Below are 19971 nucleotides of genomic sequence, written 5' to 3'. Positions count from 1 at the left end.
AAGAAAAACATATCTCCCTCAGTTATGTCTATTCTGCTTAAGGTGAAACTACATGTAAAAAGAGTTCCAGATCTTGACATCTATTATAAGTTCAAAGCAGAAAGATACAACCTGTAAGGAGGATAATAATAATAATAATAATAATAATAATAATAATAATAATAATAATAATAATAATAATTGATTACACTTATATAGCGCTTTTCTGGACACTCCACTCAAAGCGCTTTACAGGTAATGGGGACTCCCCTCCACCACCACCAATGTGCAGCTATGGCGACGGCAGCCATAGTGCGCCAGAACGCTCACCACACATCAGCTATCAGTGGGGATGCAGAGGTTTTCCCATCTATAGTTGATCAATTCAAGACATTGCTGTCATTACTGTGAAAAAGTCTTAAGACTCGTTAAGGTAATCTTGTGTACCAAAATATGTTTGCCACAGCAGAGGATCTGAATACTTAAGTCATTGTCATGATCAATTTTTATTTCATATCGATCAAATATTTACTTATGTTTGTTTTTTGCTTTCAATATGTGAAGCATGTTGTGTACTGTATATAAGACATCAATTTCTACTTCAAAGTGTCCTGACTGCAGTCTTTAAAGTATCTAAATGTGAAAATGTGTAAGGGCCTGAAAACTTTTGCATAGCACTGTACATCTTGCAATATGTATTTCTTCTCATTTGAGGCGACAGTTAAGTACACAAACTATGTCCCAGATTACATTTCCAAGTAGTAGTTTCCTTGGGATAGATGCATGAGAATCTTGGCAAACAGAAACATGCCATCATGTATTTATAAATTAGCAAGACGTTTAAGTGTTGCGTTTCAGGATTCAATGTGTAGCTGTGGCTAGAAGTTTAGATTTCTTAAATGAAGGGGAGTTCAGATCCTGGGTGGGACACTGTTGTTGTACTTGTGGGTAAGGTGCTTCAGTACAATGTTATGTTGTACAAATGGGTACAAACTTACAACTCTTTGGACAAAAGCTTCAGAACAATAAAAGTAATTGCCTTTTAATATAAAGGACTGGGCTCAAGTATTGAAAATTTGTCACTTTTGTGGAAAATACTGTTCTAGGTTACAGCAAACATTGACAATGATATAAAATGGATTTCTGCATATGTACAGGATGTCGAGAACTATAAATTGATGGAAAAATTTAGCAAAAATCATTGTAATCTATTCACTACACATTATACCACGCTATTTTATTTTGTGGATATCTCATTAAATGTCTATCTACTGTATGCATCTAATTTTTCTTTCTGTATATTGTATGCATCTATGCTCAGTGTAACATGGCATATAACAAGAGATCCTTCAGATGTGTATTAATTCCTCAATAAATGTGAAAAGCTGAACAAAACAGAAACTAAACAAAATTATTCCTAATACTGGACCAAAGTGCTTAAGCAAATGAACACGAATGAGCATGGCCAACATACTACAGTAGATAAGACACAATTACATTCCTTCTTCTTTAGCAGACACAGAAGTAAGCTGTTAACCTATACCTGCTACAGAAAGAAAGTCAAAATACTCAATCATCCATTCATGTCTAATTGCTTTTTCCAATTACAGGGTCTTAACATTTGCTAAATAAGTAAAACAAAATGCTTTGGTACAGTACATGCAACACAATGGTAGCCCACCTGATCTACAGTACATTAACTATAAATTACCCTAGATCAGGAAAGGGTAACTTCAACCTTTAATAATCAAAGTATTTAGTATTATGGTTTTTAGGTATATTTACCAAATAAGATGTAAAAACAAGAAACTTAACCTTTAATTAAAAAAATTAGTTCACTTTATTAATATCAGACATTAAATGGAAATTCAAAAACCTTGCAGTCCTCAAATATTGGAGTTATCCCTAACACAAGATATCTAGTAAGGAATTAATGCCAGACTTAATAGAGTGAAAATGATAGTAAGTTGCACTCAATAGATATCCATTAGTGTTAATAAGATATTATGCTCAATAGACATTCACAAAATGTTCTCTCCCATTTATTTGTATTACTGTATGTCATGTACACTGTATGTGTAGTCTACAGCAAGTATTAGGGAAATTAACAGCTCAAGCTCTTTTAACTATGGCTATTTGTACTTCTAGAAAGTTTTAAATCATTGTTTGCTATATTTATTTTTTTGCATAAAGAAAAACAAATTCCCCATAAGAGCAAGTCAGTCATTTTAAATGAAATTCCTTTACTCCCTTCTTTGATAGGGAAAACAGCAGCCTTCTTTTCTTTTGTTATGTTTTTAACATACATAAGTAATATTACTGAACGTGGGTATACATTTGCAATATTGTGTATTAAACAGAAATGATGAACAGTATATACTATATAAAAAACTGTTATAGCTCTTCAATTTTAAAAACGGTGTACAGTGAGTTTCAAAATTTAAATTAAGTAATGTTTTTAATATATTGCTACAAAAAGAAATGATCTTAAATTCCTATAAATATAGCCATCCTTATTCTAAACATTTTGTCATTACTCTATTAGTGGTGGTGGTGCCAATTGAAGCTTAAAGTCTGGCTGCTCAAAGATTCCAGATTGTCTAAAGATGTCAGCCTCTGGCTTAAAAGAATCCAGGCTGGCCGAGGTATGCCTTGTGAGCTCCATCAAGACGGAAATCTGTTTAATAAAAAGGGAAATGCATTTTAGAGAAGATCATGATGCAAATAAACTGGCCTGAAAAGGTCTGAAATCTTTAAAACTGCCCATGACAAAGAAAACAAACAACACAAAACTGTTTTTGACAACACAATGTGCAACATCTGCACTGTAAGACAGGAGAGGCAACTGTTTTGCAGTAACTGGAAATTTACAGAACGTGTGGTCATGCATTCTCCAGAACACGGCGACTACATGCGGTCAGGCTTGTTTCTTTCTTTTTCTTTTTAAACTGGAAGATAAGTGCTGGTGCCGCTGAAGTTCCCCATCTGTGTCCCTTTGGCTTTTATCAGGTATTAATTAAGCCCATCTCTTCCTGCAGTAAGAAGGATTCTTACCTCACCTTCTCCCACTGAGCCAGTGGGCTCTCCCTTTCACTCTTTTGTCATGTCAAACAACCAGAAAATAAAAATCCAGCCTTTCAATCCAAGACTGACACCATCACTATTCTTGGAGATTCTTCTTAAATATTTAAACACATCAATTTATCAGTGCTAACCTCTCACACTGGCAAATGGTTTAAATACTTCTGTGTGTGAGATGACATTTATGTAGGGAGTTTTGCAGATACTGCAGATTAACTGGTTTCCATACAGTATGTTCTATATAAGATACAGTACACAATTTGGAATATACCCCCATTAACTGCCCTCCGAGACATGAGTAAGAGTTCCATTTCGTTTTTACTTTATTGAAGCCCCCACTTCATTTACAGCAAAACCATTAAAAAGTACATTTGGGCTGTGGTGCAGAATGTAGTCAAATTATTTATAAATTCAGTTTCCTCTATTTTTTTATATTTTAACACTTCAAACTGAGAAGCCTGCTGCCAAAGCAAGAGATATGTACAAGAAACCTGAGTCAATGTGATGAAAACTTGCGGAACAAAAAATACCACAGTCTAAAGATGGATCTGACTATGGTCCAGGGAACTTTCAACACCCAAGATATGTTTTTATATCTCTGAACAGGTCTATGTCTGCTCACAATTCTATCACAGAATTGTACAGACAGCTCCTTGGTCTTCACGGCAAAGTTTCTGCTCTGAAACGCACTGTCAACTGAGAGACATTATACAGATGGGTGTATTAATTATGAAATGACGTCAACCAACAGAACTGGCCACAGTTGGGCTCCATTCAAGTTTCAGAATGATCCCACAGAGAAATGAGATGTGCCTGGGCTCAATTTGGAGTGTCATAGCAAAGGGAGAAAATAATTAAATCTTGAAGTGAGAATAACAGTTCAGCATTTTTTAATTGCATTAAAAAAGTTCCAGAACATTTGGCATTATAGATTCATATTTTGAGCTGTGACAAGAAAAAAAAACAATAATGTATTTTTAATAGAGTCTTCAAATCATAATTTGTGAAAAAAATTGAGGGGGGTGAATACTTTCTAAAGGCACTGCGTTCACTTCCTTGTATTCACCTCCTTTCAGAGTTACAATGTGATCAGAGCTTTATGTGGATCTTTGTGATATATAAAAGGAGCCCGAGTGAAATAATAACATAAACGTTTGTTGGGGCTCTGTGTCCAGTTCAGTGGTAGGTGAAATGAAATTCTTATGTGGAATGAAAAGTCCCATATACTATACATGTACTATTATTAAGCTTTTACAAATGAGACCCTATATGGCACCAGCAAAGCAGTCAAACCAATGACTTAGGCATCTAAAGAAATGAAAAGATTACCAGTGACTGTAAAATATATCACCCCATCTGGCAGTATCAGCACGACCAAACTGTTACCAGTGTCATACACTGGTGTACTTGAAACTAAGGTCAATGAATACTGCTCTTCATACTTAGCCTTTGTAATCACCACTTCTGAATCCTAACATGGACATTACACAAATTAATTTAATTAATAATCATTAATAAACAGAATAGGGAAAGAACAAAACATACCCTTGAAGGATTCTTAAATGTTCTTTTAAAACAGTCAGCTGCTTCGATTTGTCCTGGATCCATTTTAAAGCACTGAGAAGTAAAACCACAAAATTATGTCCGTATGTATTTTCATGGCACTTCACTCTGATAACCAAGAATACTTTCACATGGTCAGTCACAAATACATTTGACAAGGCTGATAGGGTTTTCATTATTGTAAAGAGAAGTAACACCGAAACATGAAGACGATAAGCCTCTAGCAACTAACTTATTTTAAACAAAGCCAGGGATCTCAGCTTTTTGATGCAAGAATTTTTAAATACAAAGTAATGCTAGTGTCAACACGTAGGCTAGCTGGGTTTAGGGTGGTTAAAAAAAAGAATAGTTCCAAACTTGTTCACTACAACTTGTGCTGAAATGAAATGCCATTTTTTTTATTTCAGAAAAAAAAGCAGCTTTGATTGTACAATTGGTCTAACGGTAGTCTAACATTTCTATTCAAGGTTGCTCATGTGGGTTCAGACAACAGCAAGTTTCCATTTCTGGACCACTGACCAGCTTTACTCAAAATTCTATTATGGAGAGACTATAGATACTGTACCTCAGCAGCCAAAATCACCTGAAGCAATAAGAGACCTGTAATGATTCCATCTTTAACCTCTGCCATTGGCGATATTTATTACTGTATATCCTACAGCTGTAGAACAAAATGGTATACCACTCAATTTCTAGAATACAAAACTAAGCACAAAATCACTATCAATTCACATATAAGTGTTCTCTGATCTACGTCAAAGCCAGCCTTCGAATCAAGCTGCCTGTCCCCAAAATCTTTAAGAGGATATTGTATCTAATACTAATGTATCTCTGTGGTCCCTTTACTTACAAACAATATTGACACAGAAAGAAAGAAGCCATAGTGACACCCACACAACACTTACTCAAAAGAAGCCAGAGGTTGTTGAAACGGTCAGAATCTAGTGTGACTACACTTAATGATCTCATTGGTGTTGAATTCTTGTTTTGTTATTCACAAAAAATAGCACAATTAAAAACATTTATGTCTGAATGCACTGTCAGAATTAAGAAGCAGATGACAAGAGAAAATAAATTTAACAGATAAGGATTTAGTGTCCTTGGCTTGGAACTAGTACATACAGAAATAATAAAGACTGCCTATTTACTAATTTTATGGGCATACTGCATATACATCGATTTCACAATTACATGAAACCCAAATAGGGTTTATCAAATTATGTGCAAAAGAAAACTCTCCTAGCAGAATTTTAAAACTGCAATGAAACTAAACTGTTTTTAGCCAGCAGCTATATCACCCTGCAACTCACAACAAGCAACCCACTGAAGCTCAGCAGGTGTGAGCCTGGTCAGTACCTGGATGGGAGACCTCCTGGGGAAAACTGAGGTTGCTGCTGGAAGAGGTATTAGAGGGGCCAATGGGGGGGCACTCACCCTGCAGTCTGTGTGGGTCATAATGCCCCAGTAAAGTAAGCCTTTAACGATCGTGGCCTCTTAATAATCCCCATCTATGAACTGGCTTCATCACCCTGTTCTCCTCCCCACTGATAGCTGATGTGTGGAAAGTGTTCTGGCGCACTATGGCTGCCATCACATCATCCAGGTGGATGCTGCACATTGGTGGTGGAGGGGAGTCCCCATTACCTGTAAAGCGCTTTGAGTGGAGTGTCCAGAAAAGAGCTACTGTATACAAGTGTAAACAATTATTATCAATGCTTGCAGAAGTCTGTACCTGGGAGCCTTGGTTCACACTCCCAGGTGTGATGGAAGTCCACCTCTTGTTAGGAGACAGGCACTTGAAGCAGGCCCACTGTTCTGTCCATCCCTCCTGTTCCCGCAGACTGCTCTGCAGACACGCTGAGTGATACACATGCCCACAACTGTACAGACACACACACAGACAAGGGCTGTTACAAGTGTAAACAGATTTTTGACAATCCTTCTATTCTCATAACATTCTCTAGGTGTTCTTTTGTTCTATTGGGCTCTTTCCACAGCACTAAAATTTGCTAAATTTTAGTTTTTGTGTATGGAGACTGCTCTGAGGCTAATCACATAGAACATCCCAGGGTGATGCTTCTGTTCACTTCTCTTCATGTGCAAAGGAATACCTGTTTGTGACAAGAACCAAGTTTTGCTCTGAAATGCAGGGAGGTGAAAGACGGGAGACCTGAATGGGCATTTGTTCAAAATTCTGTTGGACTGAAATTAAAAGAATTCTATTCCAAATGTATTATTACACAAAAGTATATAAATGGTATATACTATAATGTTAACTCTGTTAACCCAGTTATGCCTTCACTACAGTGACCAATGCAGTTTGGGTTGGGGCTCATGAGATATAGATTCGCAAGTGTATGCCCACATTTACTTCCTTACTTCGCAGACCACAAATACTGTAGGCAACACTGGTCCATTAATGTAGAATCACTAAAGCATTCACATGAATAGGTGAAATGGCAAATGTAGAACTAGTGAAAGTCGAGGTTTGTAAATAAATTAGTTTCATGTTGAACAGAAAAAGTTCATTTTCTGCCACAATTGTAGCTTCAACACAGTGGCACAAAGTTGAGCATTGCTGCCTCATAGGCCTGGGGCCCTGGGTTCAATTCCCTGGGGTGCTATCTGCATGGAGTTTGCATGTTCTACCCATGTTTACAAATGCTTTTCCTCTGGGTGCTCTAGTTTCCCACCCAAAGTCCAAAGACTTAGGTTAATTGGCGTCTGGAAAAAAATGCCAGGTGTGAGTGTGCACATTTACTTCCTTACTTCGCAGACCACAAATACTGTAGGCAACACTGGTCCATTAATGTAGAATCACTAAAGCTTTCACATGAATAGGTGAAATGGCAAATGTAGAACTAGTGAAAGTCGAGGTTTGTACATAAATTAGTTTCATGTTGAACAGAAAAAGTTCATTTTCTGCCACAATTGTAGCTTCAACACAGTGGCACAAAGTTGAGCATTGCTGCCTCATAGGCCTGGGGCCCTGGGTTCAATTCCCTGGGGTGCTGTCTGCATGGAGTTTGCATGTTCTACCCATGTTTACAAATGCTTTTCCTCTGGGTGCTCTAGTTTCCCACCCAAAGTCCAAAGACTTAGGTTAATTGGCGTCTGGAAAAAAATGCCAGGTGTGAGTGTGCACACACTGGCATCTGCTTTGCACCCAGTGCTTCCTGCGATAGGCTCCTTGCTATGGTAAGCCCTGAACTGGATAAGCAGTTATTGAAAGTGATGTGATGTGAAGTAACATATCTGGTCAGACCCAGAGTTTCAAACTACTGTACTAGGCACATCTCTGTGCATCTGATCTGCTCCAGAAACCTCAAAACAAAAGACTTTTGTTTTTGCATATGACATTTGAATACTCCTAGGAAATCCAGGGACTGAGATTACCATAATAATCATGGAGTTTGACCTGGATTAATAGGTATCAAGCAATTTGATCCAGGTCAATGTGATATATGTATTCTGACAATGGACTTAAACTACCAGCACAAACACACGTCTGTGGACCTGTGGGAAAAAAACATATCCTGATATGGGCATCTTCAGAGATCTTCAGAGATCAAGAGAGTAATATCACATTTGGTAAAAGGAGACCTATTTCACAAAAAATGTTCTGAATTGAAACGTTGAGACATTTGGTGTAAAATACCCTCCACTATTGTAATGTCTGCTGAATTACAGTACATGATACACCAGGTGTGAAATAGGATGCTTCAGATCTGCTTATGAGGGCCTTTTTATTTAAGAAGGGTTAATGAATCACCTGAAAACAAGCACCCCGGACCCAGCTGCTCCATGACTGTAGGGCTGTGAACACACCGCGCACTTCTTGTGTGCGGGAGTCAGGCCGCGGCTAACTGTGATCTTCAGGCTACATAGTGACGAATGGAGATCTTGGCTCAGGAGGCTTCTAGTTGTCTCCAACAGGGTCTGTGAAGGCGCATTAAGAAACACAATGTAATCAGAACGAGACTCATGCAGAAAAGTAAACAGCAAGTAAAAAACACTTTCCTTGTGTAGCATTACATTCCGATTTCTCTTTTTTTGCAATTGTTGTTCTTGTTTTAGTTTAAGTCCTCTGACCTAAAAGTCACCTTTTTGTAAGCTTCCCATACTGTGATAAAGTTTAAAATCTTAAGAAGGATAGTTCAAGAATTTAATTTATACGTCTCATTCTATTTGAAGTGTATTGATTTAAATCTTCCCATAGAGGCATTTATCAATCTAAATAAGTGACCTTTTTCACTAAAAAATTACATATTTTCAGGACGAGAGAACAATCTTTTTACATGTCATGTTATCAAAAAGTAATCCATTTAGAGGGAAGATAAAAGACAACTCAGAATCTGCACATTTACAAAACTAGGTTTGTAAAAATAAAACTATTAATTACAAAATAGTTATAGATAGATACCTAAAATTATCTATTGTATCAATTGATATCAGGGGCAAATGGTGATTTATAATAAAGTAATAGAAGTTTAAAATACTTTGTAAGCAATATTAAATATTTCCAATCTGATTACAAAACTAAAATTGTAAACTCAACTTCAAACTAACCTTGAATAGCAGGCAAATGCTGCTTAGGAAAAGCAGTTATTTTTTTCAGAAAGCAAAAAAAACCCAAAGTAACATACTTGGTAAAATAATCTTGAAAATAAAATGGAATCTCTGTAAAAACACAGTACAAAAATATAACCTAATTCATTGCAGTGTGGCTCTGTGTTCAAGAGAAAAAATGTATTTACTTTCTCATAAGTGTAAGCATCAAACATCTTAAAGATTAGGGTCCTTATTTCTCCATAATTATTAAAGGTGTGAACTGTATCCTGCAAAACAAGATAAAAGAAGATGCAGATAAAAGAGATGCCAATACCAAGTTTACCATGGTGATAAAAATGGAACTAAACTGTTATAGATTGCATTAAATCCCTCATGTACACAAAAAAACAAGTTTTTGAATTTTTGTGAATGAAATAATAGTTGAAACTAACTACTTTAGTTTTAATACGTAAAAGAAGTGCTATAGTCTTTATGAATCTTCAAAATTGATAAATTAATTATACAAAGATGATAAGGACAGAAAGCCAATCAAACCCAATATTGTAAACCTTAAGCTTAAACTAGGACCAGAGCCTCAAATTTCTCTTGCTGGCTAGGATGCTAACCCACACAAAAACTAGCAAGATGGAAACCTACAATGCAGGCTGACTCCATGATTGGTATCAACCTATTGATAACAAAAAAAACTTTTCACCAAGAAAGAACAGCAAGAAAATAAACACAACAATTAACACATACAAAACACAGGAGCTCACTAATGAAGAAAGGAAAGGAGAGGGGAAAGGTAACTAAGCAGGTTTTGAAGATTTCAAACTTCTTGCATTAGCAAAACACAACCACACCTTCTGGAGGAACAAAGTCAGTGCGTGAATTCAACCATATGCTTACAGTATCTAAGAGTATCTCAGCCTGTAATTAGACCGGCCAGCAAAAGACTGTGTTCCACTTTATCCGAACAATAAAATAAGAGATCAAATTTGAAAAATAATTCAATCAGAAAGGAATGTGAAGGAAAAGTCTCTCTCATCACAGAAAGTTAAAGAGCCAAAAAAGCCAAAGAAATCCAGTACCTGCATAAGCTTTTGTAGAATATCCATAAGAGGAATGTATGAAGTCATTGCTTCCAAAACCTCTTTAGTCAGATCTTTGATACCTACAGTTGAAAAAAAAAACATTATTGCAATTCACACAAAGGGTGATAATGAATGGTTTTCCAAATAATGTACATCCATAAAATCATACTGTACACAACCTCTTAAAAAGCACCATTTAGAATAGCCATATTCTAAGAAATGCAGATGAATATTTCTTATGAACTTATTTCAACTTAAAAAAATAAGAACAGGTTAATATTTCTAACAAACCTTAATATAAAACAGCTTGGTTATTTCAAAATTAATAATTTTTCTTGACAGAACTAAACTGTTTTACCAGGGAGGGCTGCTTTAAGAGACTGTTATTGGAAATTAGATTTTTAAAGGCTTTCTTATAATTCCTCTTTCAATACATGCAATTCTTAAAAAAAAACATTACACTGAAAGCAAAACATTTTATTTGGATTTTGATATAAGGGCATGAAGTAGGAGCACAGACTATAAAACAATCAGTAAAAGAAAATTTCAGTGACAGCCTTGTGATTAAAAACTTGGAATCATTACTGCACTCAACCAAAGTTCTAGATTCTTCAGTCTACAAAATGCTGCATAAATTTCATGAGTGAGTCTTGATGGTAAATAGCTTAGGACTGGCTGAGGACAGCTGCTTGCTAATTTGCAAGTCTTCCATGGGATTCTGAATCAAGTTAGGAATTGTATCTTCCATATGGAATGGCTCAGTGACTATAAGGCATTTTTTCTTTGGTACTGTTGAACACAATAAATAAATGGCTGCTTCTCTACCACCCTTTTAAAACAAGATTCTACGTAAAAAAAGCCCATCCCACAAAGGGTTGTAAAAGCAACCAGTCACACAGGAAATGCAAATTCATGACACTTCTACTTATGCAGAACTACTTTTTTTAGATGAGGCAAACAGAAGGTTCTAAAATATCACTTCTAAATTAATCCATCCTCTAGTCATCAAACCATTTGTCAAAGCAAATTCAAAGACTTTGACTCTGCTCTCACCTCTAACAAATGCAAGTGGAGGTTTCGACATCAAGTGCATCGTAAAGTCTAAAATGGGAAACCATAACTCCTGCCATTAAAAAAAAACAACAATTTCAGAAAAAGACTGTTCTGAAAGTTTTGCAGAGAAGCTAACACCATTTGACAGTAATGAGAACCTGAGCTCAGAGCTCTCTTCTCTCTACTATTTTTGTGTTTGTATTTGACCTATTGTTTGATTTTTACCGATTTTCCCTCCTGACCTATTTCAAATCATGGGGACCTGGATAAGATAAGGACTCCTCTCCTGCTTCTTCTTTAAGAAGAAACTGAGAAGACTTTATTTTTCCTAAACTGGCTAAAGAGGTCACTGTGCTCCTGGAGCCAATGGATCACCAAACTGCTGGTAAAAACTGAAATCGAGCCAGTGACCAGTTTGCAGCAATTATTGTGTACACACTCAGATGACAACTAATTCAGCAGCTGGTTTCTATCCTGTAATTTGTCTTGGATTAACAATACACTCAAAAATAATATTGAATACTTGTGAAACAAAATTGGGAATTGGGAGCAAAATGTAGCTGAGCTGGAAGATCAAGACAAAACAACTCTTCAGGATCTGAGTGGGATGATCCAGTTGGGAATCCTGAACAATGAAATCCCAACATGGTTTCCAGAGCTGGTACAGAGACACTTAGTCGTGGAGTGGAACCACAGAACATGGAGATTATAGATCTGAAGAAAATGACAGGGCCTCATTTTCAATTTTTTCCAACTTTTGAAAGAAAGCAGGCAGTCTAGTCCTCTGCATTGGTAGGATGGATTCATGTTGTGCTTCTACCAGATTACCCAAAGTCCAGAGGCGATGTGCTTTTGCGATAGAGAGGAAATCACTGAAGCTGGATGGATGCTAATTTTTGAATATATACAATAATTTTTTAGTCATGTGATGTAAGAACTATTTTGATGCTTGTTGACTGGATTGTTTGGGAGAACATCAGTGATATAGGTTCAGATCATAACTGCGTCAATCTCACAGATTTGACAAATGGGGGTTCTGCACCTCCCATGGGGTTTTCTCTTTTACAAGGGGAGACTCTTATTGCCGAGCACTGGGATGGGTACTCTGTAAAAGAGAAAGATTAAAAACTTCTATAGGACACACCTATAGTCTATACAGAGAATATATATATATTCTTTGCTTTTGTGAAACAACTGCTACAATTCTTAAAAGACCTTTATTCCTCATTGATATCAGATTTTGTTACTGCTAGACATGGCTATTGTTTGTATTTGTCCTGAATGGTTGAGGGGTAAATTATCCCCACCAAATTGGGATCCATGGTGATATTGGCAGGGGACTGCACAGACTTGGAATGCTGCAATGGGCTTTCGCTTTAGCTAAATGTCTGTATTTTAGGGGTCCTTAGTTTGAAAGGCAAGAGGTGTCACTGATGGGCTCTCAGTGCTGTATGGACAAGGTAGCACAAAACTTTATCAGCCATAATCCTTTATGTTTCTCAATCCTTAGGTATCTCTGCTTCACATTGTTTTCAGAGCTCACGGTGACAGAGAGCCCTTGCTGTTTCCAGTAACTATACTTAACTATGACCTGCAGTACTGCTTTTCTAACTAAAATAAAAAAAAACTAAAGAAAGTCACCATCAATATTAAAAGCCCTTAGAGCTCCGAAATTATGATTGAAATTGATCTTTCAACTGAAACAAATGCAGTTGACCAATATTATTACCTCATGTACTGCAATACATTTTAAATTGTACTTCCCTTGGAAAAAACATTTTCGCTTACGGCACTGCCATTTTGCAAACTCTGTCCTGGTCCAGAGAGGTATTGATGCAAAGCAGGATACAGCCTTTTGCACAGGTGAGTAACTCAGCTATACAATGACTATCTGGATAATATTCCAGCTTCCACATGTAGGTGAGCACAGCTCAGTAGCAGTCATAGAATAGCAATTCATCAAAGACTATCAAATAATACAATATCTTACCATGAAGAATTCAAAGGCTTCTTCCAGAAGCAAAACTGTTTTTCTTTGGGGACTAAGAATCATGGGCAGCAGTGGTTAGCATTGTTGCCTTGTAGTGCTGGGGTCCTACGTTCAATTCCTGAGATGCTATCTGTGTGGAGTTTGTATGTTCTACTCACATCTGCTCTGGTTTCTTCTCATAATCCAAAGACATACTGGTAGGCTAATTGGCTTCTGAGAAAATTGACCCTGGTGTGACTGTTTGTATCTGTATCTGCCCTGCGATGGACTGGCATCCTGTCCAGTGTGTATCTTGCCATTCTCCCATTGCAGATCTTACCAAGTTAAGTGACTGCACTTGCAACCCTGTACGGGTTAAGTTGAATAGGAAATGGACGGATGGACAAAGAATCCTGCTTGTATTTAGAACTATGTCATTTAGTACAGATGATCACAAGTTAACATTAACAATTAATTTAATCGACACTAAATCAGGAACAGATAAATCATTCCTGAAGTTGAATCTACTGAACTATATGCCATCTCTCCTGCAGATATAGATATAAATAGCTTAATCAATTATATTAACAAGCAGAATCCATGTAAAAAGTGAGGAGAAATTTACAGTACCCTTATATTAAAGGAATTACTGTACCATCCATACTAGAAATGAAAAGCAGCAAAGCAGTGTGACTGAGCATATTGTTCAAATAGAGTTTGGAATACTTTAGTAAGTTTAACCTTTCTTATTTCCTTGAATGTCTCATCTCCCATTATCTATTGCAATTACTGAATGTAACAAATACAACAATATATAACATACATACAAACCACATCAACAACACAGCATTCCTCACCTTTCTCTGTTTGATATCCAGAGTAACAGATGCCCGCTGACAGAAAGCAATAAGGTTCTGCACTAATGTGTGAGCTGTGGACAGCAATCCAGACTCTTCACTGTGGCTCTCTGAAAATGAGAGATCACAAAGTGATTGACTTGAAGATTAAAATATGCCTTCTTTAATTTAATGGGCAAATCAACCTCCCCCAAACAATGCGGAAAATGTACTGTATTTAAAGCCATCAAAAGCATAGACAAAGAAAACTGGATTAGATGGACTAAATGGCCTCCACTCTTTTGTACATTTCAATATGTTCTTACATACTTGAGCCCTCTCCTCCAGAAAAATATACAATTAGATGAATAGGCTAGTATGTTGTGCACACTGACTCATTGCTCACAATGAAGTCATCATCTGATTTAGGATGCAATAAACTATAAAAATTAATTAAATAATGTATAAACTCATCATTATTAAAGCTGCTTTAAGCTGTCCAATTTGGATCAGAACATCTCACTGACCACCTATTTATGTCTTAAGTTCAATAAGTTGCCTCTTAAAGTGTAACATTCTTTAAACTTAATGAAAAATTTACTGTACAGTAGACTATCTGGCAATTTAGAACTCACCTTATATTTAATTCAAAACTTATATTTTAAACTATATTATTTATTTTTTTGGATCAGCAATTGTTTTGAATTTTAATTCACCTAAGATATGGGCATTAACTGAATGAATTATGAATAAATAACTTCTTGTTAAAAGTTCAATGAGCTTTCTTTGCAAGATTTCCAATGGACACCAGTGTTCTCTTTCTTCTTTTTTTTCAGCATGGAATAAACCTATTACTTGTTCCTTTGCAGCCTACGCATGCTGACGCAGCTACCCACCTGAAATATTTACTTTACGTTGCATTGCACAAATATATTGCACACACACAATTCTGGTTTAAACTCAGAGGTATATACTTTACATAACTAACCTGTGCTTGTTTCAGCACATGTGGCAGACTGTGTCAAATTGTTGAGGCTTGATTTCAGGTCCTGAGAATGAGAAAGTAGATATAATCAAAACCACAGTCCTACTTAAATCACATATTTCTTAATATTTGTACTTTAAAGAACTGCTACTGTGCAATAAAGACATGTGACATTAAAGATGCTTACTGTTCACAGACAATTTAAAACCTTTACAGCTCTCATAAAGGATACAGAAAGCCAAACAGTCTTGCTATGACATATTCACAATGTATTATACAATGACTAATAGGCTAAATGTTGAAGTAGTATTAAGATTGCCGTTCTTGGATTTAGGACCTTGTTTTTGTCCTGGAGAAAAATGAATCTTCTATGGGAAGATTGTAATGGACAATCAAAACAACAGTACACTCAGGTTTTATACTGAAGAATTTAAATACACAGTGAAGAAATAAAACCTGATAAATTATTGATATTAAGTGTTTTTTTTAAATAATCATTTATATACAAATTGGGGAAACTAAAGACCCTGTGGCTTTTCAGGTGTATATATCAAAGCTTTATGGGGAGCTAAAAATATTTTGTCTATGTTCTTCAACGAGGTTAAGATTATTTCAGTTAACATTAATGGTTAATCTGCTGTATACAATAAATACAAATAACTATTCCAACTGTAATTTTCAGAACATTTCCTGTTAAATTTGGATGTGAATACTCTTAGTGTTTTGGTCCTGATACCATCTTTCAGCTCCGACTCACAGTGTTTCTTCACCCCATTAATCGCTTACCTCAAAGAGAACTGAAAAAGCTGCCTGTGTATTTCCTTGGCTCTCCAGTAGGTATGCCAGTGAATCATAAACTTTGTATTTGTGGACAATCTAAAAATATAATAAACATAATCTCACAACAATGTTGATTAAACAGCAATACACAAAACAACATATAATAAAAAAACAAATAACAACGGACTAGTACCAGTTCATAAGGAATCTATTAAAAAGCGTAAAATGCAATTGTATTTAAAGAACCCTTTTGATCAGATACACCTGTAACATTCTAGACAAAAGGCATGTATTGTAACTTCTGAACTAATGCTACTCCTAAGAAATTTAGTAGCTTTGATCTGTCTTATTTATTGAAAGGGGATTTTAGCACAGGCACATAATGGTAACACTTTAGGTCAGGGGATGTAAATGTCATTTTAAACACTTTTTACATGTAATATAAAGTATTAATAGATTGACACAAATGTGATTGCAATTACTGACCTTTAAAGCAGATTAATCTGGTTTAATCATAATCCTGAATATGGAGTGAATCATATCCTTAACTTTGGAAATCATAAACAATTCATACATTCCCAATATACAGTAGAGTACCTACAATCAAAATTGTTTGAAAATTGTCTTTATATTTTCCCTATACTGTACTCTGTTTACCTGAGACATTACGGCACCAATTCAGTCTAAATATTTTTTTTTCCATATAAACACTTATTATGCTTAAGCTTTGTCTTGAAGCTGAAATCACAATAGTCAGAACTGAATTTCAATAGTAGAAAATATTCTACAGTAAAAACATGCACTTCAATGTACAGTGCACCAGTTGATGCACAATAAAGAGTCATTCTGGCTCTTGTGATAAAATACATTATACGCCTAGCACCATTCAATTGACTGTTGTTCTTTTTTGCTGCTTTTAATGCTTTGTTTTATATCACTGTTTCAATCTACAGCCCACATCCTTTACCAAATATTGTCTTCTTTCTGTGTCCACAAACCTTACTACCTATACAAGGAGATAAAGTCACATATCACAAGTTGCCCACAAAGGATGGCAATTTAAATCCCCAGTATTTTGGATACCTCTGCTGCCTGCTCAGTCCTGTACGAGTCTGAGAGTTTGAGAAAAAGCAGGGCTTGTTCTGGATGGTTCTGGCACAACAGGTCTAAGTACAGCTCATGCACCTCGTGGTTTAGGAGACTTGAGTCTTTATAAGGCCAGGGATCTGCTCTGGAAGAGATAAACATAATAAAGCTGAATTAAATTGCTATTCTTCTGCCAACAGGCCCATCACTATAGTATAAGTATTATTAAGACTTAATGCTGCCTGCTTTTCAACACTCCTTGATAACTTTTCACAGAAACTGAATTTACACTTCTTAAATGTGTTACATACTAATACTGAAGATGAAATACACCTTAATGTACTCAAACCATTTAAATGTAGTTCATTGATTTCAGACATACAGTAATTAATTTATATTTCCCAATCCAGGTTGATATAATCAACACACCACTTCGATAGGCAAGTGGCAACAATGATCATATTAAATTAAGCAAACTAAACAATTGACCAATATACTGTATATCAACTTACAGAATTTCCAAAAACATATCATGAATGTTTGTAAAAACACTCATAGAAATTACAGTATTTCTCTTTTTGGTTTTACATAAGTTTTTTAGTTTTTTACCTGGGGTTCAATACTCCATGAAGGAAGTCAAAAAGTAACCTAGAATCCTGAGATGACATGAACAGAGATTTTTCTTAAAAAAATATTTTATTTTGCTTTTCATAATGCAAACACAAAAACTGTACTTATCTAATATGGATTCAAATATGGGTTCATAATCTCACTGTACATGTACATTTAACAAAATCAGACATCTGTTTTCAACAATTATCATCAAAAAGCCCTACAGTAGAAAAACCAAAAGCCTAGTGGCAGAAATTACATAGATTTTAATTTACCCATAAATGTTAAATTTCAAACTCAAAATCTGCCACTTCTTCCTACCTGCAAACTCTGATCATACATTTTCTAAATTACTTGTTAAACAAATGCATGACAATAACAACTGCTTCTTTGATATCAATGATTGGGCAGTACACGTAAAGTGAGGGCGTGCTGTCAGGGTGGCAGTGGGGGAATTTACAGACAGAGAAGTCCACAAATACACACTGAAACCCTTCACCAAAGGTCAAATCTTAGCTTGTCTTTTTTTCCCCATCCTCCTACCTCCTAATTTAGTAAAATAATGTTTCTTAAGCAAGACTAGCTCTTTAATAGCAAATTAGAAATCTGACAGACTGTTAACCATTATACCACCTCTTGCAAGGTTTCTATGATGATGGGAACACTGTCTTGATAGTGCCGCAGTATTAACACAGACGTCTGGTCTGGGCTCAGTTCCAGGAGTTCCTGCAATAGAAGAATGAGTGAGAGATCTTGGGTTAAACAGCATGCATACATCCTGTGACTCTAGTATCTATTTTTGGTCTAGCTGTGAGCCTCAGACTTGTCTGAACCCTCAACTCACATTTTTGCTAGTCTGATCATTTACTGGATTTCAGCTATTAAATGTCAGGAAATGTTTGTAAATTCATTTCAAGGAACTTAAAATTTCCATCTGCATTCTGCAAACAATAAAGAAAAGAAGTTAGAATACTATTTAAAGTTAGTTTTATTAGGCTATTGATATGTTACCGCATATGTATCTTTATTATCATATCACAGTCATTTTTATTATAGTATTGTTGATGACCTGGAACATGCCACATCTGTAGGACAGTGTCACTATTTAACCAACAGAAGTAGTCAGCCAAGTACTAAAAATGCAAATAAAACACCAAATAAAGAGCCAAATAAGTGCAGCTTTAATAAATGTAAACAACTCAAGTGCAAACGAAAAAGAAAGGGCAAGACTCAACCACAAAACTGCTATACCACCAAGTACAGGGTATACACCATAAGCCCCACCACTGATCCTCTTGAAGGACAGGTAAATGTCCACTTAGACGGGTGGATCAACAAGCTCTGTAACCTGATACAAGACCATGGAACTGACCAGCTCAAGACAACATCGTTGATCCAGTAACGACAACCAGTAACACACACCAAAAAATTCACGAATACTCAAAAATACACGTAATACAAAAATAGATACTTATAAATACCAAATACATACAAATGTCCTACGTTGGCAGCTGCTCTTTTGACATGTGACAAAGGCCTAGCACAGCCCTTTATCACTTCTCTCTCTTCTGAAAATGAGAAGTCATTTCAAAAGAGTCACACATGACTGACGCCAGACGGCCAAACATTAGTCTCTAACAGTCAGAACGGACAGAACAGTCAGAGCTCCCTTGGTTTCCACAACCCTTCCAACCTTACTTGCTCCTCGGAATGATCATTGTCCAGGGTTGGGTGTTGAGTCAAAAAGTCTGCTACCTGAATGGTAGCACCAGGGTGATGAATAATGTTGAGCTTGTGAGGTTGCAGCAAACGAGTCAAAAAATTAATTGATGTCCTTCACACTTTTTAGCCATTGTAAGGCCCAGTTACCTGTGCCAAGTATGAAAGATCTTTCCAGCATTCCTATTCTTATTCAAAAGATGCAACAGTCAATAAAACTGAAAATACTGAAAAATGCTTGAAATTGATTCCTTGAATTCACAGAACTCTAACGCTAATACCTGAGACTGGAAAATAATTTTTCAGTGTCCATTCAGTACTACTCCATCTTACCTGTATGTTGCAGAACAACTCATTTTGAAACAACACTTTTTCCTTCTCTGTGAGGTCAGCACGTGCTGCAATCTGACGTATGTAACTAAGTACTTGATCCTGTTGACATAAGACAGAATAGGTTGGAAAAGCATAAGTACAACACGCAGTAAGGGAAAAGTGGTTTCTTATTTTCAATTGATTTACCTTTCTTGCAGCATCCTTTAGGTAGCAAGCCAAAATTCTGTGATAAAGACGCTTTTCGTGAAATACAAACTCACACACCTGGTAGCTTTGGGGATAAAAATGGAAAAAAACAGCCCTGAGGTTACAGAATGAAAGAAACATGGT

The 19971-nt window shown here is 36.1% G+C and overlaps 1 protein-coding gene across 1 annotated transcript in view; it reads right to left on the bottom strand.

The window, feature by feature from the left end:
• Positions 1–995: 995 nt before the first annotated feature.
• The window catches only part of LOC148657379 (vacuolar protein sorting-associated protein 8 homolog), a 48539-nt gene continuing 29563 nt past the window's right edge, over positions 996–19971 (bottom strand). The window contains exons 31-45 of the mRNA XM_088643605.1: positions 19828–19912; positions 19642–19740; positions 18223–18315; positions 17587–17633; positions 16975–17122; positions 15898–15987; positions 15115–15175; positions 14148–14257; positions 11322–11391; positions 10266–10348; positions 9381–9461; positions 8396–8562; positions 6356–6503; positions 4606–4677; positions 996–2656 (exon numbers count right to left, since the gene is read on the bottom strand). Coding sequence (XP_088499731.1) covers positions 2513–2656; positions 4606–4677; positions 6356–6503; positions 8396–8562; positions 9381–9461; positions 10266–10348; positions 11322–11391; positions 14148–14257; positions 15115–15175; positions 15898–15987; positions 16975–17122; positions 17587–17633; positions 18223–18315; positions 19642–19740; positions 19828–19912 — 1498 coding nt within the window. The 3' untranslated portion in view covers positions 996–2512. The remainder of the gene's footprint in view (positions 2657–4605; positions 4678–6355; positions 6504–8395; positions 8563–9380; positions 9462–10265; positions 10349–11321; positions 11392–14147; positions 14258–15114; positions 15176–15897; positions 15988–16974; positions 17123–17586; positions 17634–18222; positions 18316–19641; positions 19741–19827; positions 19913–19971) is intronic.

Source organism: Lepisosteus platostomus, chromosome 8 (genome assembly GCF_059453375.1).
Source record: "Lepisosteus platostomus isolate fLepPlt1 chromosome 8, fLepPlt1.hap1, whole genome shotgun sequence".
Classification (NCBI taxonomy): Eukaryota; Metazoa; Chordata; class Actinopteri; order Semionotiformes; family Lepisosteidae; genus Lepisosteus; species Lepisosteus platostomus.
This window is presented reverse-complemented; position numbering and strand designations above follow the sequence as displayed.